Raw genomic sequence first — 26799 nt, 5'->3', positions numbered from 1 at the left:
TCCAGCTCCAGATGCTAAGTTCTCAATTGCTATTTAAGAACCCACTCAGGGGCTGGAGAGATGACTCAGTGGTTAAGAGCACTGACTGCTCTTCCAGAGGTCCTGAGTTCAATTCCCAGCAACCACATGGTGGCTCACAACCATCTGTAAAGAGATCCGATGCCCTCTTCTGGTGTGTCTGAAAACAGCTACTGTGTACTCACGTACACAAATAAACAAATCTTAAAAAAATACAAAACAAGGGGCTGGAGAGATGGTTCAGATGGTTCAGTGGTTCAGCACTGACTGCTCTTCCAGAGGTCCTGAGTTCAATTCCCAGCACCCACATGGTGGCTCATGACCATCTGTAGTAGGATCCAATGCACTGTGTCTCAAGACAGCTACAGTGTATAAATAAATCTTTAAAAAACAAAAACGGAGGGTAGGGAGGGAAAAACAAAAACAAAAAACCAACAACAACAAAAACAAAACAAACAAATCCCAAAACAACCCACTCGGATGGGTGTGGGCAGACACTTAATCCTAGCACTTAGGAGGAAGAGGCAGATAGATCTCTGTGAATTCCAGACCAGCCTGGTACACAATCAAGTTCCAGCTAGTCAGGAGTGCATGATGAGACCCAGTCTCAAAAAACATCAAACAAACAAGAACCAATTATCCTGCTTTCCTGAGAAATGCGATGGGAGCTTTAGTCATAACCACTGAAACACACCCCTCCAGCTGAACTATGACCCCCAACACCTGCACCAACTCTCCACCTGTCTGTCTCCTTGGTGAACCACTGCTGATGCTCAGAGGCCTCCTTTCTCTGAATGCCTCCAGTGTCAGAGCTGTCCCATAGTGCTCATGTTTCATCACAAAGCCTGTCCCTGCGGCCCCACCCCCTTCCATGTCTCATAAAGGGCAGGAGGAGCTCAATGGATGACCTCACTGAACAAAGCAGAAGCAAAACAGAAGCACTGTGTTACAGACTGGAGACTTGGAGGTTTCCGTCAAGGAGCAAGGGCGCACACGTCAGTGCTGATGGAGGCTGAGGCGAGCCCATTTACTGTTTCCTGCAGCAAACCATCATGCTGCAGGCCAGGCCTCCCCTGCAGGGCAAGCTTTATGGCAGCATGTCTGTCAAGGAGTGGCAATCTGCAGTGGGGTCTTGGGAGACACAGGTGACAGATCTACCCATGCCTGGGTAGAAAGGGAGCTGAAAAGGTTCTTCTTTCACATAACCATGGTCTGCAGCCTGCAACTCCACTGCTCAGACATAGCTAAAGCCCAGCTGTGGAACAGCTCACCTGAGACATGGGCCTCCGAGGTCCATGGTGTCTCCATGGTTCACAACAAAAGGCTGAGAGAAGGTGACTTCCCCAGGGCTCCACAGGTAGAAGACCTTTAACCCCAACACCACAGGAACCCCCAATAACAGCAAAGCAGAATTGTTTAAAAGGCTATGACTGGGCCAAATGTGAGATAAGGTAAGGTAAGGTCACAACTCAAGGCCGGCATAACCTGGGTCTGAAGCTAGGCTTTCTACTTCTCAGTCATAGCAACTTTAAACAGTTACTTAGCACTTCTAGACATCATTTTTTCATCTGTAACCTGAAGAGAATATGGACATGAGGTGTGGGAAATAGGCAAACACTCAAACCATGTGACGGTTAGCACAGGCCTGGCATACACTTCATTTTGCTGATTCTTAAGAACCCCACTGCACTGGGCATGGTGATTCATTCCTGAAGTTCTACTACTTGGGAAGCAAAAGAGTAAAAAGGCCAAGTCTAGGCTACAGTTTAAGGCCAGCCTGAGATAAATAGTGAGGTCCTGTCTCAAAAAGTCAAAACCAGGGGCTGGGGATTTAGCTCAGTGGTAGAGCGCTTACCTAGGAAGCGCAACGCCCTGGGTTCGGTCCCCAGCTCCGAAAAAAAAAGAACCAAAAAAAAAAAAAAAAAAAAAAAAAAAAAGTCAAAACCAGAAGCTAGAGACATGGCTGAGAAGTTAATAACCCTGGCTGCTCTTACAGGACATGCTCTCACTGCTCTCTGATGGGGTAGCCTCTGCAGGGGCCTCCACTGGAATCTCTTCACAAGGACTTGGGCTTGATTCACAGCATCTACACTGTTATCTTCAGTCCCAGGAGATCTAACACACTCTCCTGGACTCTGTGGGCACCGCATGGACATGGTACATAGATCTAAAAAAAAAAAAACCCCCCCCCCCCAAAACCCCACAACAACAAAGACAAAGCCAAGGCAAACAAAAAGACCCCAAGGACTCCCAAGTGCATCATCCATCACTCACCGACGAGGTAGTGTTAGCTAATAAATATGGCATATGGATGCAGCTACTCTCCCATGATCACAAAGGGAGCTTATCAGCTCCCAGGATCTGCTTGGAGGACACAGATAATCCACACACACGATGGCAGCTCTTGCTTGCCCTGCTCACACATCCACTTGCACTCAGACCTACCTTTCTTGCCATTGTTGGAGGGTGTTGACTTCCCACTGTCTGAGTTCAGCTCAAACACTCTTAAGTCTGTGGGCACCTCTTCTCTCAGGGTCTCTACTCTGGCTGGAGGCCTGGGTTCTAGGCCACTGGCTCGGCCTGCAGGGGTTAGAGGCTTGGAGGTAACGGGGGGTGGGGGTCCAGTTTCACCCGCATCCTCAGCCAGACTCTGTTCTTCCAAAGACGCCTCGAGCAGCTTTTGGGACAGGTCTTTAGGTAGCTCTGGTGGCTGAGGTGCAGCTGCTGGGTTTGCGATCTGTGTGGCGAGGGAGATGCTCTCACTGCTCTCTGATGGGGTAGCCTCTGCAGGGGCCTCCACTGGAATCTCTTCACAAGGGCTCTGGGGGGCTGGCTCATTTTCAGGGGCTGTAGAAGTTTTAGTCTCTTGTGGAAGCTTTGCCTCTTTTGGAGATGGTACAATGCGTTCAAGCTCCTCTGTGGAAAGATAGGTTGGGAAAGAGGGAGTGTAACCTCAGTTGGTTCAAAGGCAGCCTTGGAACATGCACACCCTGCCATGTTTACCATGAGGAAGGCTAGCCTGTATCCCTCACGGCTACTCCAGCACAGGAAGACATCCCCTGCTAGTTGGTCACGCACAAGCTGGACTATGACTCACAGCCTGAGACATGTGAAAGCCAAGGCTTAGAAGAGGGTCTGCTCTGGGTTTGGGCCAGACTCTAGTCTCATTCTGTGCAGCCAGCACTTAACCTGCTACCTCAGTGAGAAAGACAATGGCTTCGGCTAAGGGCTAACCACACATTAAGTTCTTAATGGAGGCTGAAGGTACAGTGTAAGTATTTAAAACATCCCGAGCTACAGTCTTGTCTTCTCTCTTTTCTTTTTAATGTTATTTTGAGATAGTCTCTTTATGTAACCTTGGCTGACCTAGAACTCCCTATGTAGACCAGGCTGGCCTTGAACTCAGAGATCTACCTCTTGAGTGCCAGGCCCTTGAACAGCAACCCTGCAGTCTTATGTAGAAGGGTGTTGGGGGAAGAAGGACTCTACATTCTCAGCACACTCCTAAGTAACTGCAATAGCAGGTTCAGTGTGACATAGCAAGCTACCCCAGCTGGCACGTGTGGTTTCTGTACCCACACTCTGGGTCCTACAAGCCCTGTGTTACAGGCTGTGTGTCATTTCTGACTGTTCACTCGTACACTGTCTCACTCTGGCTTTTCCCAGGGATGCCATGTCACCAAAGGCCTAGAGTACCACAGACACATTTATCACCATCTCACTTCATTGCCTACTACCTTCTTCCTCCTCCCAGCCAGGCTCTTCAGAGATGCTCTGGTCTGCCCGCTGCTTCAGGGCATCCCTCCGGGCCTGCTCCTGAGGATGGGAGAGCAATGACCAGGTTAGAGTACCCTCCTCTGAGGCCCTAGGCCTGACCCTAGAGTCCTCGGCACCTCCAGAAAGAACTAGTCTTCAACTCTTTCTTGTCTTGACAAAAATCCAGCCTGCTTCCCCCAGGGCTAGGGGGTAGGGTGGTCTCCTTCCCAGGTTAGCCCAGCATACCTGTTCAAGTTGGTGGACTTTATAGAAATACCGATGCCAGAATTCTGAATGGGAAACAGCTGCTGGAACCTGGAGGGACAGGAAAATAGAGGTGAAAATTTGGGAATGATGTGTGGGTGGAGTCCTTATCAGTCTGTTCCTAGTCATTCTTGCAGAGTCTAGACACAGGACGTAGCTTCACAGCAATTGTCAAAGCCCTTCCACTCGACTTTAATTCAAACCAGACCCACCTTCCGGGCCAAGCTTGGCCAAGGAAGGAAAACAGAACTCCCATATGAGTTTGCTGGTCTCTCCATTTCTCCTCATTCTCTGCCTGCCAGAAGCTGGCAAATTAGCCCCGTCCTGGCATCTTCTTGGCTCAGCACAGGCCCATCTGGCTGTACAGGGTCTCCCATTACACATATCCTTCCCATATGTCCCAACACCTCAGGCTCACAGCCAGCTGAGGTCTGCCGGCGGGACCCTCACCATCTTGGTGTAGAGGGCTCGAATGGAGGGGCTGCCTACAAGGAGCTCTGAGATCTCCCCTTTCTTCTCCTCCAAGCAGAATCGGGAAAGCCAGGCATCAAACAATTCCGGGGGCCCTGCAGAGGGACAGACACTGACATTCAGTTCTCTGCATCTAGGGAAAGAACACTTGGACTAGAGAAAACACTTAAGTCTGGTCTTGAACAGTAAAGAAAGAGTAAGGGATCTTTCCAAAGCCATTTTGTCTAAGGGGAAAGGGTGAGGCAAGGTGAAGGGGTGGGTGGGTAATTCTAAGATCATGGTCCTGTCTCTCTGTCCTCCCCTACATCATGTGACCAGGAGGCTTTGCCCTCCTCTCCCTCTTTCTTTCCTCCTCCTCTGAATATTCTAGGTCTTGCCTAGGCTCCTCCATCTCCTTTCCTTACTTTGTTTTTTCTCATGAGTCTCCTTGAAATCATTTTAGCCCCCTCTTCTGACAATTCCTATTTCTTTGGTACCCAGAATCCACCCTGGGCTCCAGATCCAGCTGCTGTCATAACAAAAGCTCATCCACGTTCCCACTCCATTACTGCTGGAAACTCTGAAGACAGTCCAGCCCCTTACTTACCTACACTGATTGTACTTCTTAAGCTCCCCTGTTACATGTGTCCTCTCCATCCAGGCTCTGGCCTTACCACTGACATGGGGTCACCTTCTGCCTTTTGTCTCATCCTTCACAATATGGCCTCAAACTCTTCAACAGTTCCCTACAATTCTACAATGTGAGCTTTGAAAAGCTAAGGTCCACAGGGGAAATGTGTGTCAGTGTGTTTTGCCTTGCTATGTGGCCCTGGCTAGCCTGGAATTTGCTATGCAGACCATGATAGCCTCCTATATAGACCATGCTAGTCTCAAACTCAGAGATCTGATTGGTTCTGCCACCCCAGTCTGGACTCACTACCATGCCTGGACGAGTAACATACAATCTTATAGGAAGGCTCGTCATTTGTTCCTTGGTTGTTTTTGAGACAGGGATTCTCTGTGTAGCCTTGGCTATCCTGGAACTTACTGTGTAGACCAGGCTGGGCTCAAACTCACAGACCTTTGCTGACCTTGTCTCCTGAGTGCTGAGTATTGTGTCATCACTGGACTCACCATTTTGGTCAGTTTTTTTTCCTGGTATTAGAGATGACCTTGTGTATGCTAGACAAATACCCAAGGATCCCAAGTCCTTTTTATCTTTACTACAGCACAAGGTTTTGCTAAATTGCCCAAGTTGGCTCTGAACTCATTATAAAGCTTAGCGTACTCCTAATTTTTCAAGTCTCCTGCCTCAGCCTCCAAGTAGCTGGTATTATAGGATTATGCTATTGTACCTGCCTGGTGACAGATTTTTAAAGGCCTCTATGACTAAAGAAAAGTCTAGAACCATCACCATGAGTCTTTCATGACCCAAGAGAGTGCTTATTCTGACACATAAAGCCCTCCCCAGCAGCTCCCTGGCTGCCTTCACAGCTTCATGAACTCTGACTTAGTGTCACCAAACCAGGCCTCCCTGTTCTTTCTGAATTTTCAAACATACTCCTATCCTTGCCTGAATAATGATGCACTCCTCAATATTATTTCTAGGCCCCACAGGCTAGGTTAGGTGCACTCCTCCGGAGGCCCACTACCTATCATTCTGTAGAAGGAGTCAACCCACTCCTTATTACCTCTGACTGACTCCTTGCCTTTCATTTCTTGCTCTTTGAAGCCTGGTTCTGAAGGAATGGACAGTTTAAAGGCTTATTCATTTCTGGTTTCTAGTTTCTAGAATGGGGCACAGTGGACAGGAACCAGAGGGGTTGGGAAAGCAGCAGGGGTGGCAGACAAGCTGAACAGAGAAGACGAGGGACCTGAAGAGCAAAGCCTCTTCAAGAAACAGTTAGGGTGAAGATACTCGAAGTTCAGGGAGGAAAAGGAGCCGACCCTCCACCTACAGAGTAGAAGATCCATAGCGTTCTACTCTGTTCCCAGTATGCAGGACTACTTGGTCTGCGAAGCCTACAACGTGATATGATCTACACCCTCCCCATGTGTCTGCCCCAGAGGCTCACTCCCACTGCTACCCCCTCACCGTCGGGCTCGTTGCAGTATGTTGCCGGGTCTGACTGCAGACTGTAGAGCCGAGCCTGTAAGCAAAAGAGCAAATAGAATTCTGGGTAGGTGGACGCAGAAAAAGTCTCTTACCCAATATTCCAATCCTGAGAACTAAGAAAATACAGTAAGCAGGTTATAAAATCATATGTACAACTCCTTCTGAAATATGTGCAATTTAAGAAAAGTCAAATGCAATTATGTTAATAAAGTCCAAACTTAAGGGCAAATTGTGAGATAATGTAATTGTCCCCAAATTAAAATCCAACAAGGCTGAGTAGTGGCACACACCTTTACTAAACCCAGCACTCGAGAAGCAGAGGCAGGCAGATCTCTGTAAGTGGAAGGCCAGCCTGATCTACATTCCGAGTCCCAGGCCAACCAACACTATACAGTAGATTCTGTCTCAGTAAAATTAAAATTTAAAAGCCCACCAGCAAATCTGGGCAGCAGCAGGCAGGCCTTTAATCCCAGCAGCACTGGGGAGGCAGAAGCAGGTGAATCTCTGTGAGTTTGAGGCCAGTCTGGTCTAGAAAACGAGTTCTAGAACAGCCAGGGCCAAACAGAGAGACCCTGTCCTAAAAACCCAAAGACCAAGCCAAACCAAACCAAATCAAACCAAACCAACAAACAGCTAAAACGAAGGAAGGAAGGAAGGAAGGAAGGAAGGAAGGAAGGAAGGAAGGAAGGGAGAGAGAAAGAACAAACTCTTTGCTCTTCTCTCTTCCCCTCTTCCCTTTAACCCTGTCCCTTCTCTCCCCACCGCCCCCAACCCCCTTCCCTCCACATGTCCATGGCCGGTCTTTACTTCTTCCCCCTTCTACTCTTCTTCTCTCATTAAGTCTCTCCTCGTGGGATTAAAAAAAAAAAGGAAGGAAGGAAGGAAGGAAGGAGGGAGGGAGGGAGGGAGGGAGGGAGGGAAGGCAGGCAGGCAGGCAGGCAGGCAGGCAGGCAGGCAGAAATTATCTACTTTTTTATTCGTGTTCCCCAATTATACAAATCTATATTTTTAGCCTGAACACATCAGTGCTTATGTGATCAAAGGTTGGTAGGTAAAGCTTTCAATCTCCAGCAAAGGCTGCTGGTGAATACCTTGGTGCCATCATATGGCTCAGCTGTGCCAGAGGGTGTACCCATCAGGGTGATGACATCGCAGTCGATGGTTTTGTCTGGAGAGGGGGCAAAGGTATCTGAGATCACCCCTAAGAAGTCGGATAATCCCTTCTTCACTTTTTCTGTTGCTCCCGAGGAGCCTTCAGTCTGCAGAGAAAACCAAAGAAAGGAAGACAGTATACTAGGGGCAGGATGCAACCTGGGGTCTAGGTGAAGCATCAGGGGAGGAGTACAGAATCAGAGACATGCAAAAGTCCTTTTCTCCATCTCAGACTGGAGGAGGTAACCAGAGCTCTCTAGTTCCAGTTGGGGATGCAGAACATGCCCAAGGTAGGCCTGAAAAGAGCTTCAACTGGTTGTTAAAACAAAATATCAAACTAAGTTGATCAAAAAGGGCTAGGAGGGCTAGGGAGATGGCGCAATTAGAAGTGCTCACTGTGCAAGTCTGACAACCCGAGTCAGTCCTATAGACTCATGTAACACACCAGGTTTGATGACAGAGCCAGGGAGGCAAAGACAAGTAGATCCCTGGTGCTCCCTGGCCAGAGGGCAGAGAAGAGCCTGACAAGATTCAGGCCCAGTGAGAGTCACTGTTTCAAGAAACACGGTGAGTGGCTACAGAATGCCTGAGGTCGTCCTTGCTTCTAGAGGCTTGTGCACACAAGCAAATGAACCCACACACACTTCCAAGCCTACATGAACATGTGTGCGTGTGTGTGTGTGTGCATGCGCGCGCGCGCGCACATACACACACACACACACACACACACACACACACACACACACACACACACACACACACACAAAATAAGACCATGTCATTCTAGCAGGAAAGAGGGCAGTGGTGGTTTTGAATCCCAGGTCTGATACATGGATGCTACCTGACATAAACAAGTTTTTGTCACTGCTAAGGATGTAGAATATCCTGTGCAGACATATGGACAGGCAGCCATGTTTGCCAGGGGACAGTGGAAGGCAAATGAATCCTCTGGAGGCAGAGGCAGTTGTCCACCACAGGTCAATATGCCATCTGCTTGGCAGGGGTGATGAACTGAAAGGCAGGACAGAGTCCAAAACTCTCATACAAAACTATATTAAGGGGTTGGGGATTTAGCTCAGTGGTAGAGCGCTTGCCTAGGAAGTGCAAGGCCCTGGGTTCAGTCCCCAGCTCCGAAAAAAAGAAAAGAAAAAAAAAACTATATTAATGCTGCTTTGTTGAGATAGGATTCTGCTATGTAGCTCAGGCTGACCTAAAACTTGTTATGTAACCAAGGCTGGCCTCCACCTCCCAAGTGTTGGGATTATCGATATGTACTGACATTATCTCTTGTTTTTTAAGAGTTAGTATGTGTGTGTGAGGGTGTGTGTACACATATGAAGAGGTCAGAGGAGGGCACTGAAGCCCCTGGAATTGGACTTACAGGTGGTTGTGAACTGGGGACTGAACCTAAGTTTTCTGAAAGAGCAGTTTTTCTAGCCCCTAGCAGGATTTTTTTTTTTTTAAAGATTTATTCATTTATTATATATAAGTACACTGTAGCTGTCTTCAGACACACCAGAAGAGGGCACCGGATCTCTTTACAGATGTTTGTGAGCCACCATGTGGTTGCTGGGAATTGAACTCGGGACCTCTGGAAGAGCAGTCAGTGCTCTTAACCGCTGAGCCATCTCCAGCCCACAGGATTTATTCTTGATTGAGCTGCCTAGAACCTATCATAGTGCCTGGCACACAAGTTGCCATAAGTATACAGTCATATTTATTCAATGAAAGAAAGATAAACCAATGAAATAAATGGTGCTTGTTACGAGCCAGACTCACGGCAGTTTACCAAGTTTTGACGTGTCATTCATACATTTGGACAACCAATTTGTCATTTGTGAGTATCAAGAGCTATGGTAAGCAGGAAAGACTATAGAGACTCAACAGAGTAAGCCTGGCTGAGAAAACCCCGGACTTGTCTTCCTTCTTCTTCTTCTTAACAGTTTATTATAATTTATTTTATTTAACAATCTAGGAAGTTCACAGCCATCAGCAGTTCCAGTGCAATTTCAGGTGCAATTGGGAATTCAGGAACTTCAGTGGAGCTCTAAGTATAGCGGGCCTTGTAGGTAAAATACATGTACACCTTTTTTTTTCTTTTTCTTTTTTTTTTTTTTTTTCAGAGCTGGGGACCGAACCCAGGGCCTTGTGCTTGCTAGGCAAGCGCTCTACCACTGAGCTAAATCCCCAACCCCACATGCACACTTTTGATACGCATGTGAAGGGATCTCTCTAAAACTGACCTCATTGGTTTCATTCTCCACAAACTGACCTGGACCACTCAACATGGCCTTTATTGTTCCTGATGTTAATGCATGTTCTTTTTTTACAATAAATTCATGACCATCAGAAGATATTAATTTCACATACATGGCATCAGGGCCTTCATAGCCACCATAGGTTTTCTCCTCTCCATCCATTATGTTCTTATAAAATTCTATTTGATCCCAGAGGAACTTACTAGTTTCCTGGCAAGGCCGAGAAGCAGTCTGCTAGTAACTTGCGTCTGAAGTCTTTTTTTTTTTTTTGGAAGGCCCGAACCCAGGGCCTTGAACTTGCTAGGCAAGCGCCCTACCACTGAGCTAAATCCCCAACCCCCCCCTTTTTAACAGTTATTTATTTATTTATTTATTTATTTATTTATTTATTATGTATACATCATACAGCTTTCTGCCTGCATGTATGCCTGCAGGCCAGAAGAGGGCATCGGATCCCATGACAGATGGTTGTGAGCCACCATGTGGTTGCTGGGAATTGAACTCAGGACCTCTGGAAGAGCAGACAGTGCTCTTAACTTCTGAGCCATCTGTCCAGCCCCACTTGTCTTCCTTCTTTCTTTGCCTGTTTCCATTCTTAATCCCCTTGTCAGTCAGGCTAGACTCTGCCTTCTTCCCTTCCTTTTCTCATTTATGAGAGGGGGCTTCCTCTATGTCCCCAGGCTGGTCTGAATGTCTAGGTTAAAAAGATCTGCCTCAGCCTCTCTTTTTGTTTTTTTTTTTTTTTTTTTTTGGTTCTTTTTTTTTTTTTTTCCGGAGCTGGGGACCGAACCCAGGGCCTTGCGCTTCCTAGGCAAGCGCTCTACCGCTGAGCTAAATCCCCAACCCCTTGTTTTTTTTTTAAGATTTACTTTATTTATATGAGTACACTGTTGCTGTCTTCAGACACACCAGAAGAGGGCATCAGATTCCATTACAGATGGTTGTGAGCCACCATGTGGTTGTTGGGAATTGAACTCAGGACTTCTGGAAGAGCAGTCAGTGCGCTTAACCACTGAGCCATCTGTCCAGTCCTGCCTCAGCCTCTTATATAGAGAAAACAGTTACATGTCACCAGACCTACCCCAGCATTGTGGCCTCTACTAATCTCAGGGTAACTGACTTAGCTGGAGACCGAATGAGGAAACCAGTGTATTTCTAGACTAATGGAAAACTAACTGTACATACAAGCCAGCATGTTAGCCAGGAATGGTGGATCATATCCATAGTTACAGAACTTGGAAGGCTGAGGCTGAAGGACTGCCATGTGTTTTGTTTGAGGCCAGACTGGGCTAGCGAGATGAATTCTCAAAACTACCAAACACACACATGCATGCATGCTACCAGAAAATTAAACAGACTACAAGGTTATCCTTGATCAAATAACATTTTTCCTTTTTCCACTGTGCTGGCTAGTTTTACCTTAACTTGAACACGTGCTAGTCATCTGGGAGAAGGGAACTTCAATTGGATGTAGGAGTCTGTAGGGCATTTTCTTAGAGACTGATGGGGGAGGGCACAGCCCATTGTGAGTGAAGTCACCCTGTGCTGGTGGTCCTGGTTCTATAAGAAAGCAGGCTGAGCAAGCCAGTATGCAGCACTCCACCATATTCTCTGCATCAGCGCCTGCCTCAGGTTCCTGCTTACCCAGTTTAAGTTCCTGTCCTGACTTCCCACAGCTACCTGAACTGAGAGCTAGGTTATGCAAACCAAATGAACCCCTTTCTTCTACTGGGATTTTTGAGGGTTTTTTTTTCGGGGGGGGGGGTTGTTTCAAGACAAGGCTTCTCTGTGTAGCCCTGGCTATCCTGGGACTCACTCTGTAGACCAGGTTGGCCTCAAAGTCAAAGATCTGCCTGCCTCTGTCTCTCATTTGCTAGGGTTAAAGGTATGCCCACCACCATCTGTGTTTTTATCACAGTAATAGAAAGCCTACTAAGATACGTATTGACTTTAAAACCCAACTCCTCCCTTAGCAGAGGATTTCACTGTACAATTCAGAGAACAGAACACAACCCTGAGACGATAAAGTGGCACAAGATAAGCACACTTGAAGTCTATAAGAATGTACTCACACTTTTAACATTTATTGTTATTGTGTGTGATGTGTGTTTGGGCGTGTCTATATACAGCATGGTAAACATGTGGCAGTCAGAAGTAAGGGGACTGACAACAGGCTTGTGTGACAAGTGCTTTACTTGCTAATCTATAATCCATCTTATTGGTGTGTGTGTGTGTGTGTGTGTGTGTGTGTGTGTGTGTGTGTGCGCACGCGTGCACGCATGCACGTTCACACTTATTTTTTTAAGATTTATTATTTAATGTATGTGAGTACACTGTAGATGTCTTCAGACACACCAGAAGAGGGCATCAGATCTCTTTACAGATGGTTGTGAGCCACCGTGTGGTTACTGAGAATTAAACTCAAGACCTCCGGAAGAGCAGTCAGTGCTCTTAACCACTGAGCCATCTCTCCAGCCCCACGTGCACACATTTTAAAGATTAATTATTTGAGAGGACAGAGTCTTGTGTAGCTCAGGTTGACCTCGAATTCACTATGTTGTAGAGCTACAATTACACAAATGTGTTGCATACCTAGTTTGTATAGTATTAGGAGTCAGGGTTTGTACGTGCTGTATCTGAGGTTAGTATGGACTGCCAATTTGACAAGCTAGGATCACCTAAGAGCCAAGCCTCTGAGCACACTCTTGAGGGACCATCTGACTAGGATCACCTAAGAGCCAAGCCTCTGAGCACACTCTTGAGGGTCATCTGACTAGGTTAGCCTCTAGACACGCATGAAGGACTACCTACCTCTTGACTGTAGTTAGCACAGCCCATGAGCTGGGATCCTGGACTGAGTAAGGAGAAAGTGAGCATCCATCTCCTTCCTGACTGAGAAGCCATGTACTAGCTGCCTCCTCAGGCTCCTGTCACACCTTCCCCTTGAGGATGAACTGTCCCCCACAGGACAGACTGTGAGCCAAAATAAGCCCTTATTAAGTTGCTCTTACCAGGTGTTTGGTCACTAATGAGACAAGCCACCAACCCGCTAGCACATCTCCAGTTCCCTACTAACAATATTTCCTTTCCTTTAAGATTTGTTGGGCTGCAGAGATGGCTCAGTGGTTAAGAGCACCGACTGCTCTTCCAGAGGTCCTGAGTTCAAATCCCAGCACTACATGGTGGCTCCCAACCATCTGTAATCACATCTAGTGCTCTCTTCTGGCATGCAGGTATACATGCAAGCAAAAAGCTGTATGTGTACATAATTAATTAATTAATTAATTAATCAATTAACTAGTTAAAAAAAAAAAAAAGACCAGGGCTCTTAGGACGATGTAGAATGAGGCCTGCAATGATGTAAGTGAACAATGAGGTAAGAAACTGGCCTTAGCAGTTAAGTCATCCTCTTCTGGAGGACCCAATTCCATTCCCAGCACCTACAAGGTGGCTTATCACCATCTGTAACCCTAGTTCCAGGGCAGCCAGCATCTTCTTCTTCTGTCTTCCATGGGGAATGCATGCATGTGGTGCATAGGTATACAGTAGGCAAAACACCCATACATATCAAATAAATAAATAAATAGGTTTTTAAAAAATGTGTATTAGTGTTTAGTCTGTATGTCTTTGTGGGGGTGTCAGACCCCCTGGAACTGGAGTTACTGACTGTTGTGAGCCACCATGTGGTTGCTGGGAATTGAACTCAGGACCTCTGGAAGAGCAGCCAGTGCTCTTAACCGCTGAGCCATCTCTCCAGCCCCATAAATAAATATATGGAAGAAATCAGTAGTTTAAGGCCATTTTCTGATATGTAATCAATTTGAGACTACTGTAGGCTGTTTGAAATGGAAAACAGAAGGAGAAAACCAAATAGGTTAAAAATAAGGTATCCTGGGGCTGGGGATTTAGCTCAGTGGTAGAGCGCTTACCTAGGAAGCGCAAGGCCCTGGGTTTGGTCCCCAGCTCCGAAAAAAAAAGAACCAAAAAAAAAAAAAAAAAAAGATATCCGGACCGGCAATCAGGACCGGCAAGAAAGCTCAGTGGGTGAAGGCACATGCTGCCAAGTCTAATGGCCTAGAGTCAGGAGGACTGACTCCCACAGTTGCCTTTTAACCTGCCACACATGCATATACATGTACGCACAAGAACATATAGATACATTAACACAATTATTTAAAAATTATATTTAGTTGGCCCACATTTTTTTCCCTAAAGAAAGTAGACATAAAGGTACATCACCCAAATGTTAACAACAGCTACCTTCATGCGAAGGGAGTCCTTTTATTTACACACACGCACACACAAACACACACACACACACACACACACACACACGCTACCTCTGTTTTCTACAATGCATGGCTTTGCTCATGGAACACATTACAGACAGGGGAAAACTTTTACTCTATAGCTTATCTGCTTGACAAACAAGTCCCTCAAGGTGGGAGGAAAAGTATCATTTTCTTCCCACATGGTAAAAATGAGAGAAAAGTTGAGAGTGCCCACCCGGCTCCCAGAGCAGACCAACCCGTGAGGGCAGTCAGTCAAGGTGTGGTAGTACTCACGGCCAGCCTCTCCTTCACCACACTGGCCGTGGCTGCTATGGTGCAGGCCGTGTCATGCTGTACCACCTGGGTAAACTCTGTCAGGTCGCGCTTCATGAACTCCAAAGCTTCAGTGGACTATGGAAAACAGAGAGAAGGACCAAGCTGGCAGATTCCATCATCCCCTGTGTCTGGGCCTCTTCGGCACCAGACAGATATGTGGGAATATGAGTGAAGTAAGAGCCAAGGCTGGGCAATAATGCTGACTTGTCCTGATTCTATGACCTGGGATGACCTGACAGAAACACCTACTCTTTAGAATAAGGACGAGTCTCAGCTCAGGCGCTCATAAACTAGGTGCCCACAAGTGAGTCCACTCAGTCAGTCACTGTTTTTCTCCTATCAAATAATCTCAAAACCAGGGCTGGAGAGATGGCTCAGCGGTTAAGAGCCCCGACTGCTCTTCCAGAGGTCCTGAGTTCAATTCCCAGCAACCACATGGTGGCTCACAACCATCTGTAAAGAGATCCGATGCCCTCTTCTGGTGTGTCTGAAGACAGCTACAGTGTACTTATATATAATAAATGAATAAATCTTTAAAAAAAAAAAAAGAGTATTGAAACAAGTTTTCAAAGCCCGTGTAGAAAATGTGTTTGTTTGTAATGCTGTTCTGGTTTTGAGATTTTTTTTTTTTAAAGATTTATTCATTAGCTGTCTTCAGACACACAAGAAGAGGGCATCGGATCTCTTTACAGATGGTTGTGAGCCACCATGTGGTTGCTGGGAATTGAACTCAGGACCTCTGGAAGAGCAGTCGGGGCTCTTAACCGCTGAGCCATCTCTCCAGCCCATTTCAATACTCTTTTTGTTTGTTTTGTTTGGTTGTTTTGTTTTGTTTTGTTTTGCTTTTACAGATAGGGTTTCTCTGATATCCCTGGCTCACCTGCCTCTGCTTCCCAAGTGCTGGGATTAAAAGAGCCTTTTTTTTAAAAAATCCAAGAAGAGTGGATCCCCCCATCCACCCCACCCCAGGCAAGGGCTCAGTTCCACTGTTCTGGGTTTTGTTCACCACTCATTAAGTTTCTTTGGAATGACTGACATTTGCCCCTATCTAACTGACCTGTTTCAGAGCTAGTTTGAGCCAGCTGGTCCTCTGCTGCCTGCTATGTCTAACTTCCTTATGTCATACTTGCCAACTCCAAGATAACTTCCTGGAGCACCTGTGCTCACCTCCTCCCCCCCTTCCTGTCCTCTCGCTTCATGTGGGATCAATCACCTGCATGTTTTGTATGGAGGCTTTCCATGCAGGCTGATCCGTCTACCTCCTCCTCCCTTCCAAGGGCTGAGATTACAGATCTGCACCATCATGCCCGGCCAAAGCATGTTTTTGAGTATTCTGTTTTTTTATTTTGTTTTTCCTAGGATGGGGCTGCTTACTTCTGACCTGGCATGACCGAGTGGGACAATAAGGAACCACTAAGAGGGTGAAGCAAGTGGAACACAGTGAGATTTTTCATTTTTAATGTGTCACTCTAGGGATTGGCACAGTCTTAGCCATTCAGAGTCAAGGTGACCATAAGATAGCTGGGTAGTTGTCTGGTAAGAGCTACCCTTAAGCACCAAAGGGTCTAAAGAAAGAAACAGGAATCACCCCTGAGGAGAGGTGCACAGTGAGAGTGTAGAACACACACACTTGTGAGCTGAGGACAAAGATCTTCAGAGTCCCATCTTCAAAGGGCAGGCAGAGAAACGTGAGCTCAACAGTCAGGAAAGAAAAATCTGGACAAGTGTGTGGAGAACTGGGAGAGAGTTTCAACAGAAGTTGAAAGAGTGACAGTTCAAAAAAGGGGGGAGTAGGGTGGAGTGGGGAGCATCTTAGTGTCAACTAACTGCTACAGAAAGTTCCAGAAAGATAAGGGCTAGAGTACCCAGTGGAGCTGGCAAGTGTGAAATATGTGTTATTACAGATAAGTGTGCAGGTGGTGGCTTCAGGGGTGGGGAGGGAGCGACCCAAAATCAAGCCTATTGACGTCATATTTTTAAAGTATGCCAGGCTGCTGGACACAGACTTGAGGAAAGAGTTTCTGAAGGGGGAGAGAAAAATATGAGGAAGGAAAGTTCTGGGGGTGGTGGTGGTAGTGGTGGTGCCCAGACTCAGTGGGACCAGGACATCTGCATTGGGGGGCACAAAGCAGCTGAGCCTTCTCTGATGCTGTGTCTGTGCTTGTGCTTGGATGCATAGGGTGGGTGTACAGGAGGCTCAGGGCAGGAGCAGGAAGGAAGCAGAGGAAGGCAGATTATAGGGCCCTCTCAGAAGTTGTAGGCTCTGGGTCAATGTCTGCTAAGACAGCAGGGAACAGACAGACCCAAATGGAGCAGGGATAGCCAGTAGCAAAGGAGCAAGGGAAAAGTAGAAGAAAAAATTGCTCACTCCCTTACAAAGAGCGAGTGCCTGTATAGCACCTAGAGTGTTATTGTCTCAGTGTTCTATTATCATTTAATCCTCATGGCATCCATTAGATAGTGATATTTCACTTTACAGGTGAGGGAATGAAGCCTAGAAAGGTAAAAACAAAAACAAACACACCAAAGCTTGCCTTTAATCTCAACACTCTCAAGGCAGTGGGAAGTGGATCTCTGTGAGGTTGAGGCCAGCCTGCTCTACATCAGGGTTCCAGGGCAGCCAAGAGCTACATATACAATGAGACCCTGTTTCAAAACAAAACAAAGCACCACCACCGCTAACAACAACAAAATAATTTGCCCAAGTTCCCAGAAACATAAGGAACTAAAGGGAGAGATGTTCCGATATCAGCCTCAAAACACACAGGAAGTCCTCATGCAATACCTGCTAAATATCACACTTTCTTTGCATGGCTCTTTGAAGTATCACATTAATTCTTAGCATAAAGTCCCGTCTCTTATGTTCAACAAAACAGCCAGCACAGGGAATTCTCAGGTGTGCTGGGCTGTAGCTAGAGAGGGGGCAATTCAGGAGAACCCAGACCAAGGAGAAAGCAAAAAACAAGCAAACAAACAAACAACTGTTCCTAAAGTACTGGGCTGATTTGGGATCAGAAGCCTCTTAGAGTCTGCCTTGAAGCATGACTCACTTCATTGGCTTGAGGTAAATAGTAATTAGTTATTCCACCATTTAGTTGAGCAGCTTTTAAATAAAGTATTGTGGGATAAAACAGGAACACCAACTGGCATTGCCTACTACAGGGAGAAGCGTTAGTCACATTGTAGGGATTACTTAGCCAGCCAATTCCCCAGGGCTCCACTCTTAGGCTGTATCCCCTTCCCTTTGCAAACAATTCACATAGGCAACATCAGCCAATGGCAATCCGCATCTCTACCAGGATTCTTGCTTTTCACCTTCTTTGCCGCACCTTCCTTGGCATGCTCATGACTTCCTAGCCTAGACAAGATGTTAGGTACTTCCCTTTCACGGTATTCACAACAGTGTCTTCCCAACCTGCCTGAGAGTAGTGATTGTCATATACTCTAATATTTAAATTGCTGTTTAAGAGTAAGGTGTTGTTAGCGGTGGTGTTTTACTCTTATCTTTTAAATGGCCTCACAGAAGCTCGACAAATCCAGGCAGAGGCTAGCTAGGGTTGGTTGCAAGGAGACGACCGCGGTGCCCCGCCGAGAGAAAGGTGCTGGCCCGGCTTACCTTCTCTTTGACTGCCTGGTAGCTCTGCTGCAGCCAGCTCCGCCACCACCCCACGTCCTCCCTGTGGAAGACAGACACATCTGACGGCCCTGCCTGCTTTGCGACTCCTGCCCCAGCCTCCGCTGTGGCCGGCGGATGAGGCTTCTCGGGCCTCTTTCCCATCCCCTCGCACCACGCCTCCACTCTGCCCTTTCAGCTCGGTCCGCACTCTCACTGGCAGCCTGTCCCCAATAGGGGACCCTGGATCAGTACCCTAACCCTTGAATAACCCAGGCCCCAACGCCAGAAGGCGGAACGACAAGCTCACCCTTCCGCCATCTTGCCAGCATGACATCACCACTATTTACCGACCTTTGACTTTCGACACGGCACCGCCCCCTCAAACTCCGCCCCCAAGAGCGCGCCCCAATCTTAACACAAGCGCAACTCTCCGCCTTATCCCCGCCCCCTACATCAATTTGTCCCTCCTTTGTCCAATCCGTGACCCAAATTCGATTTGTCCCGCCTCTAAACTCTCGAACCAATTGTGTTTTAGATTGTCCTTGCGTCCCACCAACCAGCGGCTAGCTTTCCCGGTAGTCCCTGACTACAGTGGCCTCTCTGGGCCAAGTTTGGCAGTGGTTAGACCGCCAATTGGAAGGAGAGGAGAGGAAAAGGGGCGGGGTTCCAACGTCGAGTTCTTAGAACCTAGTATTAGGACCGCCCCCCTTTGTGAAAGCAGCAGCTTAGCTGCTGCTTAATGTTCTGCTGCAGGCTAATTCAGCAAGCTCAGAGTGCGGACCTCTCTCTGAGCAAGGCTGTGGGGGAGACTCCAGAGGCTAATTTAAGCTATCCTCCGGATGACTCCCAGTATCATTTGGAGTGGCAGATACACATTCAATTATCACAACAATAAGCCCAGTTTAAGAAAACGTGAGCTGAGTGTGTTCGGAAAAATCCTGAGGCCGACTGATAGAGGGGAATTGAGGTCTATTGAGTTGTGGAAGGGGGATTTACAAAGATCCTGTGGCCCTACCTACTACAGCAATCAACACAAACCCCACCCTCACTCCCGACCGGAGTTTGACTCCCCTCCTAGAAGGTCACACCTTAGTTAAGGTCATCTCTGCTACCTGATCCCATAGCTTCTTACCTGCCTGAGGAACAAGCTATTCTAATTCTCCCAGTGTTCCCCAACGCCTCTCATCTAACTCTTCTTTAAAAAGATTGTTGCTGGCATTTCTCCTGTCGAAAAGACTCACAAAACGCACCCTTTCCCCTTTAAACGAGACAAGCTTGCCGGTAGCCAGGACTGGCTTGGAATTTGTGTAGTGAAGCTGGCTTCCAACTGTCTTGGTCAACTACTCCAGGCTAGGAGTAAAGCTGTGCACCTGCGTCCCTTTTGACACCACACTACTTCCCTGATTCTCTATGGTGGAAAAACTCCTATCCTAATTATTTAAAGCCTCCCGATTTTTTTCTTTTATTGTGATTTGTATTATTTTTTCAGTCAGGTTTTTGCTTCTCACAATCGATTGAAGGAAGTTTCGTCCCCAAGATCGATGGCTAATTTTCTATTCTCCTATTCGAACCATTAATATCTTACATGACACAGTTGCCACAGTGCCTCCTTTCTAAAGACTTTGTTCTAGGACTGGAGAGATGGCTCAGCAGTTAAGAGCACTGACTGATCTTCCCGAGGTCCTGAGTTCAATTCCCAGCAACCACATGGTGGCTCACAACCCTCTGTAATGGGATCTGATGCCCTCTTCTGGTGTGTGTGAAGACAGCTACAGTGTACTTACCTATAATAAATAAATAAATCTTAAAAAAAAAAAAAAAGACTTTGTTCTAGGGACTTTCAGGACATCAAGCCCTCCTGACCTGCCCTCTGGAATCTGCTCCACACAGATTTTTGTTTGCTTCTAGAATGTCCAAGAACTCAGTTTTTGGCTCTCTTTTTTCTATCGAATGATCATCCCTCAGATGACCTCAAATCTCAAGATTTTGAAAGCCACCTATATGCTGACAACTCTCAGATTTTTCTCTTCACCTCAAATACCTTCTCTGAACACCAGGTTCTCTAGATCTATTAAATGTATAATTCACATATTAAATTTCACATGTCCGAAGATAAACTTCGTCTATAAATGGCAACCTCATGCTTCTACTTGCTCAAGCCAATTGTCCTTGATCCCCCCTCTTTCAGTTCTGTTGGCTCTGCCTTTAGAACAAAGGTGGGATCCAGTCACTTCTTACTATCTCCACAGCTGCTGTGCAGATGCAAAGCTGCTATCTGTCTGCCACTGTGTTAATCTCACAGCCACTTAGAGAGTGTAGCCTGTACCCACTTTTGCCTTTCCTTAATCTAGTTTGCTTGCTCTGTAAATAAACTACGTTTTGGGGGATGTAAAATGACAAGGCTGCTTTTGTGATAAAGCATTTCCTCAAAACATTACTCTATGATCTAGCAATTCTACTGATCACATACTGCCCACCCCCGCCCAAATAAAAAGACACTGAAAGCAGAAACTTGAAGAGATAAGCACCATGAGCATAGAAACGTCATTTACACTAACCAGCCCATGAAAGAAACCTAACGAAACATAAATGTGTCTGTAAAGGAATATTACCCAACCTTAAAATGGAAGAAATCCTGACATCAACTCCAACATGGGCGCCTCTTGATGATGTCATGCCAAACAAAAGGTACAAGAGGATAACTAGTATTTCATTTAGGTGAAGTGCTTAGACAAATTCAGAGACAAAGTAGGGTGATTAGAAGGGCTTGGGGGGGAGAAGAGAATATAGATTTCTGTTTAATGGGTCCAGAGGTTCAGTTTGAGGAGATGGCCTGGAGCTGCTTCGATGGAGATAGCTGCTTGGTCTTGTGACTTACGTCACACTGCGGGACAGATTCCGAGGACCAATCACTGAAAACGGTTAGGATGGTGTAGGTATTTAACTAGAGGGTTTAACCCAAGACGTTGCAGGCGCTAGGCAAGCATGCTATCAGTAAATTACATTCCAGCCCCGAATTGTTCTTATAATCTCACATATAAAAACATGCCAGTTAGATTGCCACGCCTCCTCCCGCCGTTCTCCAATGTCTTCCAAACTGCATTATCTGTTCACAAGAAGAGCCCCGTTAAGCCCTGACGTTTGTCTTCCTGTTCCTGCCTGATTGGTCTGACTTGGCACCGCCCCCCTCCTTGCTCGCATTGCCCCAGATACAGTGGCTACTTAGATTTCCCAGAAACTTTCTGGTGCTTTTCTGACCCAGAGACCTTGAATTTGTCTCTTCTTCTTGCAGTGATCTGACCTCAGTTTCTCACCCACTCTGACCATGTCATTGAGAACTGCAGCTTGTGTCTGAGTCTGGCACACAGGGTAAATACCAGCACTCAGAGTCAGAGGTGGGTGGATTTCTCTGTGAGTTCGAGGCCAGACTGAGCTACACAGAGTTCAAGCAAAAGCAATCCCATCCAAAGGGAAAGTACTTGGGCTTGCATCCTGGGGCTGCCATCTTTCTTCTCTTTTCAATTCTTACCCTGCAAATCCATCACCATAGATAATGTTGTGTATTGTAGTTTTTTTAAAAAGAAATTACCTGCCTCTTCCGTCTAGAACTGTAATTCCCATGAAGACAGAGATTTTTGTTTGTCTCGGGTGCTGTCTGCCTCCAGCACCCAGAACGGTTGTTGAATGAATGGAAGAATGAGTCCCTGGAAAGCGTGGTCAGTGACAAGATTGGTGCAAAACAATCTGGAGCAGCTAAAATGGAGAGGAGGGAGAAGACGGAGGGGAGGGCTAGGAACATGCATGTTCCAAGACTTTGGAACACAAGGAGAGTCAGCAAAGGGTTGATTGTTCTGTGGAGCTGGGGGATCAAAGCCAGGACCTCAAGTGTGGCAGACAGGTGCTCTCCCACGGACCGCTGACTGCACCTCCATCTTCCCTTTGTGATGTCACCAAAGGCATTGTTTTATGTTTACTTTTGTTTCTGAATTTTGTCTTGTAAGTCAGGCTCTGTGGGGAAGGGAGAGATGGCTCTGCCAATTAAGAGCCTTGCTGTCCTTTCAGAAAACCCCATTCCTAGCACCTACGCCATGGCTCACAACCTTCCATAACTCCAGTTCTAAAAGATCCAAGGGCCTTTTTTTGGCCTCTGCAGGCAACAAGCACTCACATATGCACACAGACACATTCATGCAGGCAAAACACCCATGCACATAAAATAAAAATAAATCTGCTTTTAAAAAAAGAGAAGGCCGGGCTGGAGAGATGGCTCAGGGTTAAGAGCACTGACTCCGGGCTGGAGAGATGGCTCAGCGGTTAAGAGCACCCGACTGCTCTTCCAGAGGTCATGAGTTCAATTCCCAGCAACCACATGGTGGCTCACAACCATCTGTAAAGAGATCCGATGCCCTCTTCTGGTGTATCTGAAGACAGCTACAGTGTACTTATATATAATAAATAAATAAATCTAAAAAAAAAAAAAAAAAAAAAAAAAAAAAGAGCACTGACTCCTCTTCCAGAGGTCCTGAGTTCAATTCCCAGCAGCCACATGGTGGCTCACAACCATCCGTACTGAGATCCGATGTCATCTTCTGGCCTGCAGGCATACATGCAGCAGAAAGCTGTATGATGTATACATAATAAATAAGTAATTTAAAATAAAAGAGAAAGAGAAGGCCTTGCTACGTAGCTGACTCCAAACTTGCTGTGCAGCCTGGGCTGTCCTGGAATCCCTCATTCTTCATTCAGAACAAAGTCACCATTTGTGTCGCTTCTTGCCACCTCCACACGGCCTAAGGAGACTCAAGCTGCCGGTTAATTGGAAGAGTCACCCTGCTGGGATTATGGATATGCACCAATGGATAAGAACATTGTTTGTGCATAGTGGCATACGCCTTTAATCCCAGCACTCAGGAGTTAGAGGTAGCCAGATCTCTGAGTCTGAGGTCAGTCTGGTCTCCACAGCAAGTTCTAGGCCAGGCCAATGAGACACGCCTTCTTAACAAGTGGCTTGTTTTGTTTGCCATGTATTAATGATGGGTTCAAAGCAGGGTCATTTATTAAACAAGGAGTCTTTTATAAACTAAGATGTTAACATTTAGAGACACCAAATCTCTTTCCAAGGCCACAAAACTAGGAAAGCCCTGAATTCTCATATGAACTTGAAGTTGTCCGTTAACATCAAGTTTCTGGGCCTGGAGAGATGGCTCAGTGGTTAAGACCACTTATTGCTCTGACAAAGGCCCTAGATTTGAATCCAGAACCCACATGAAGGCTCATAACCACCTGTAAGCCCATGTTGTGGGGTGTTCAGCAGAGAAGACTGTTCCAACATGCATTTAAGCCAATAGAAAGTCTTTATTACCCAACCAGTGATTACACAGCTCAGGATCCCAGTGTTGCCCCAAGCCTCTCTCAGGGTGAGCTTTTAAGCACAAAGACTGTACCCTGGGCTGACATACTTCAGTTAACAAGAACAGTTAGCCAGAAGCAGACTGTGGAAGCCAAAAAAACAAGGTCAGCACATTTAGAGGCTTCCCCAGAGCTGGACTTTGATAGATCAGGCCTTCGTTCTCGTTTTAGCAGGCGGTGCTGTCTACACGCTGAGTTTTAGCCGTCTGAATAGCACCTTCCATCATGGAGTCAGTTGTGCTAGGGTCTCAGGGCCTACTAAGGTCTGGGCCCTGTTAAACCCAGTTCCAGGGAGTCCAATAGGCATACATGTGCTGTACACATATGCACACAGGCAAAACACTCAGATGCAAAGTAAAATAGATAAATCTAAAAGAAAATTTAAAAATCAAATTTCTACCCCTTTTGTGTTATGCCTTCTTGTCCCATCCTCCCACTGAGATAATAAACTATACAGAGGCTACTTCCTACACTTCAGTGAAATCCCTTTGGCTCACAACTTCCTTCCAAGGCTGGCACGGTGCTTGCTCACCGAGTCTTCAAACTCATTGGACAGAGAAACTCTAGGACTCAAATCCTAGTACACCCCTTTCTAGCAATGTGGCCTTTCCAGAATCTTGCTGTCTTCGTCCTTAAAAGGTGATCCAGCTGGGCGGTGGTGGTGCACATCCTTAATCTCAGTACTTGGGAGGTAGAGGCAGATAAATCTCTGAGTTTCAAGGGCAGCTCTGGTCTGCAGAGTGAATTCTAGGACAGCCAGAGACACACGGAGAAACCATGTCTCGAAAACAACAAAAGAAATGAAACAACAACAACAACAAAAAAAAAAAACCCAAGATGTGATCCAAATCTCGGCTGTTGTGAGGACTGCGTGAGTCAGGTCTGATGATCTTACCCTGTCTCCCCTCAGAACCCTAACCCAACGCTGGCCCTAGGATCCTGGCTCTAGGATCCTGGCTCTGTTCCTAGAAAGCCCATACACTCATAGACCACTAGATGGCGGTGTGGGATCATTCGTACGATTCCTCTCCAAGGCTCCTCGCAGGGAGTGGTCCTGGGAAGATTTACAGAGCCTTGGCGAGACCTCGTTTTTCAGCCAGGACTTGGATGATCCTAGGAGGTGACTCAAGCCTTCCAGACCTTCTGGAAGCTTCAATGGCATAAGCCCACACTGTTTTCACTGGAGACACCAGTAAAAAGTTAGCAGGCAGGATGAAATAAATTGTGGAATCGGGCACAAAAATGAATGGCCTTCCCTGGTGCGGGTAACACAGAGGACGCTAACAGAGTGGTTCTTGTTTAGCTTCCAGAGCTGCCTATTAAAGTTTCAGACGTCGGGCTGGCAAGATGGCCTTATGGGTAGTAGAAACTGACAAGTAGTACAAGCTGACGTAATCCCCAGGACACATGTTGGAAAGAGGAGCACTGACTGCTCAAGCTGTCCTCTGACCTGCACATATGTGCCATGAAATGTGCACACATGCCTGTACACAGACACACAGACATGTACACAGACAACACAGACATCTATGCCCCTGCGCGCACACGAGATGACTAAAGAAAATGTGATAATATATGTATATTTTTTTTCTTTTCTTTTCTTTTCAGAGCTGGGGACCGAACCCAAGGCCTTGTGCTTGCTAGGCAAGCGCTCTACCACTGAGCTAAATCCCCAACCCCCAATATATGTATATTTTTGAAAGATGTATTTATTTTATTTATATGTTAGGACACTGTAGTTCTCTTCAGACACTTCAGAAAATAGCATCCCATTACAGATGGTTGTGAGCCCCATGTGGTTGCTGGGAATTGAACTAAGGACTGGAAGAACAGTCAGTGTTCTTAACCCCTGAGACATCTCTCCAGCCCAAGCGACTTCTTGTAAAACTCTAATACATTTGACCTTGAGTATTAAAAAAAAAAAACCCATCTAAATTTGTCAGGCTGTGGTGGTGCATAGCTTTAAGCCCAGCACTGGGAAGGCAGAGGCAGATGGAACTCTTGAATTTGAGGGCAGGACAGCCAGAGCCACATAGTGAGACCCTGACTTGAAACAAAACACAAGATTCCTCTGGGTTTTGTTCTGTCCCAGTGTCTTTTCTGTATGTGCTGGTGGCCGAGGAGGTCAGAAGAGGGCTTGGATCTCCTGGAGCTGGAGTCAGACCTTCTGAGCCTAGGTGATGTGGGTGCAGGGAATTGAACCCAGGTCCTCTCTACAAGTGCAACAAGTGCTCCTACCCACTGACCTGTCTCTCCAGCCCTGGCTTTTTGTTGTTGTCATTAGAGATAGGATTGCTCACTGGCCTGAAACTCATAGAGGAGGCTGGGCTAGCCTGCCAGTGAGCCTCCTGGATCTGCCTGTCTGCTGGTACAGCAGCGGGGTCACAAACGCGGGCCATCATGCCTGCCTCCTTTAGTTTGTCTGTTTGGTTTTATTTTGTTTTTTGTTTTGTTTTTGTTTTTGAGACAGGGTTTCTCTGTGTAGCCCTGGCTGTCCCAGAACTCACTCTGTAAACCAGCTATGCTACACTCTGTCTTTTTGTTTTGTGTCTGTGTGGGTGTCTGTGTGCTATAATGTGTGTGCATGTGAAGGGCCAGAAGACAGTTTATGGGACTTGGTATGGCCCCCTTTACTCCCCAGAGGCCAACAGCCACTAGTCTCAGGGTGAAAGGGAGCTGATGCAGGGACCAGGGTTCAGACAGCCGTGAGTATGGCTGGAATGACCTCTGGAGACTGCTGCAGCCAGACAAGTCTACTTTATTGTTTTAGGGATAGGGCAGATGAGGGCATTTTTATGTTATGGGTAGAAAGCATTAATTGGTCATGGCATCAGGATAGCAGGAATGGCTGATTGGTTATAGTATAGTACTTAATTATCATGTGGGTGGGAATCCAGAATATGTGCGTGCATGTGTGTGTGTGTGTGTGTGTGTGTCTGTATGTGTGTGTCTGTGCGTGTGTCTGTCTGTGTGTGTGTGTGTGTGTATCTGTCTGTGTGTGTCTGTGTGTGTATGTCTGTCTGTATGTGTGTGTCTGTGCGTGTGTCTGTCTGTCTGTGTGTGTGTGTATGTGTGTATCTGTCTGTGTGTGTCTGTGTGTGTATGTCTGTGTGTGTGTGTGTCTGTCTGTGTGTGTCTGTGTGTGTGTCTGTG

The 26799-nt window shown here is 46.6% G+C and overlaps 1 protein-coding gene across 3 annotated transcripts in view; it reads right to left on the bottom strand.

Annotated features, from left to right (window-relative positions):
- Bsdc1 (BSD domain containing 1) overlaps positions 1-18582 on the bottom strand; it is a 32822-nt gene extending 14240 nt beyond the window's left edge. The window contains exons 1-10 of one of the 3 annotated variants that reach the window (XR_015619453.1): positions 18545-18582; positions 18238-18298; positions 14580-14696; positions 7696-7863; positions 6584-6638; positions 4489-4604; positions 4021-4089; positions 3756-3834; positions 1964-2934; positions 417-1841 (exon numbers count right to left, since the gene is read on the bottom strand). Coding sequence is in view for 2 of the 3 variants with exons in the window: in XM_087547861.1 (XP_087403987.1) it covers positions 2464-2934; positions 3756-3834; positions 4021-4089; positions 4489-4604; positions 6584-6638; positions 7696-7863; positions 14580-14696; positions 18238-18298; positions 18545-18555 (1147 nt within the window). In the remaining variant the exon portion in view is untranslated. 3 annotated transcript variants of the gene reach the window in all.
- Between the last annotated feature and the right edge of the window lie 8217 nt (positions 18583-26799).

Source organism: Rattus norvegicus, chromosome 5 (assembly GCF_021556685.1).
Source record: "Rattus norvegicus strain SHRSP/BbbUtx chromosome 5, alternate assembly SHRSP_T2T, whole genome shotgun sequence".
Lineage (NCBI taxonomy): Eukaryota > Metazoa > Chordata > Mammalia > Rodentia > Muridae > Rattus > Rattus norvegicus.
The sequence above is the reverse complement of the archived record's forward strand: the minus strand, read 5'-3'. Positions and strand labels throughout refer to the sequence as shown.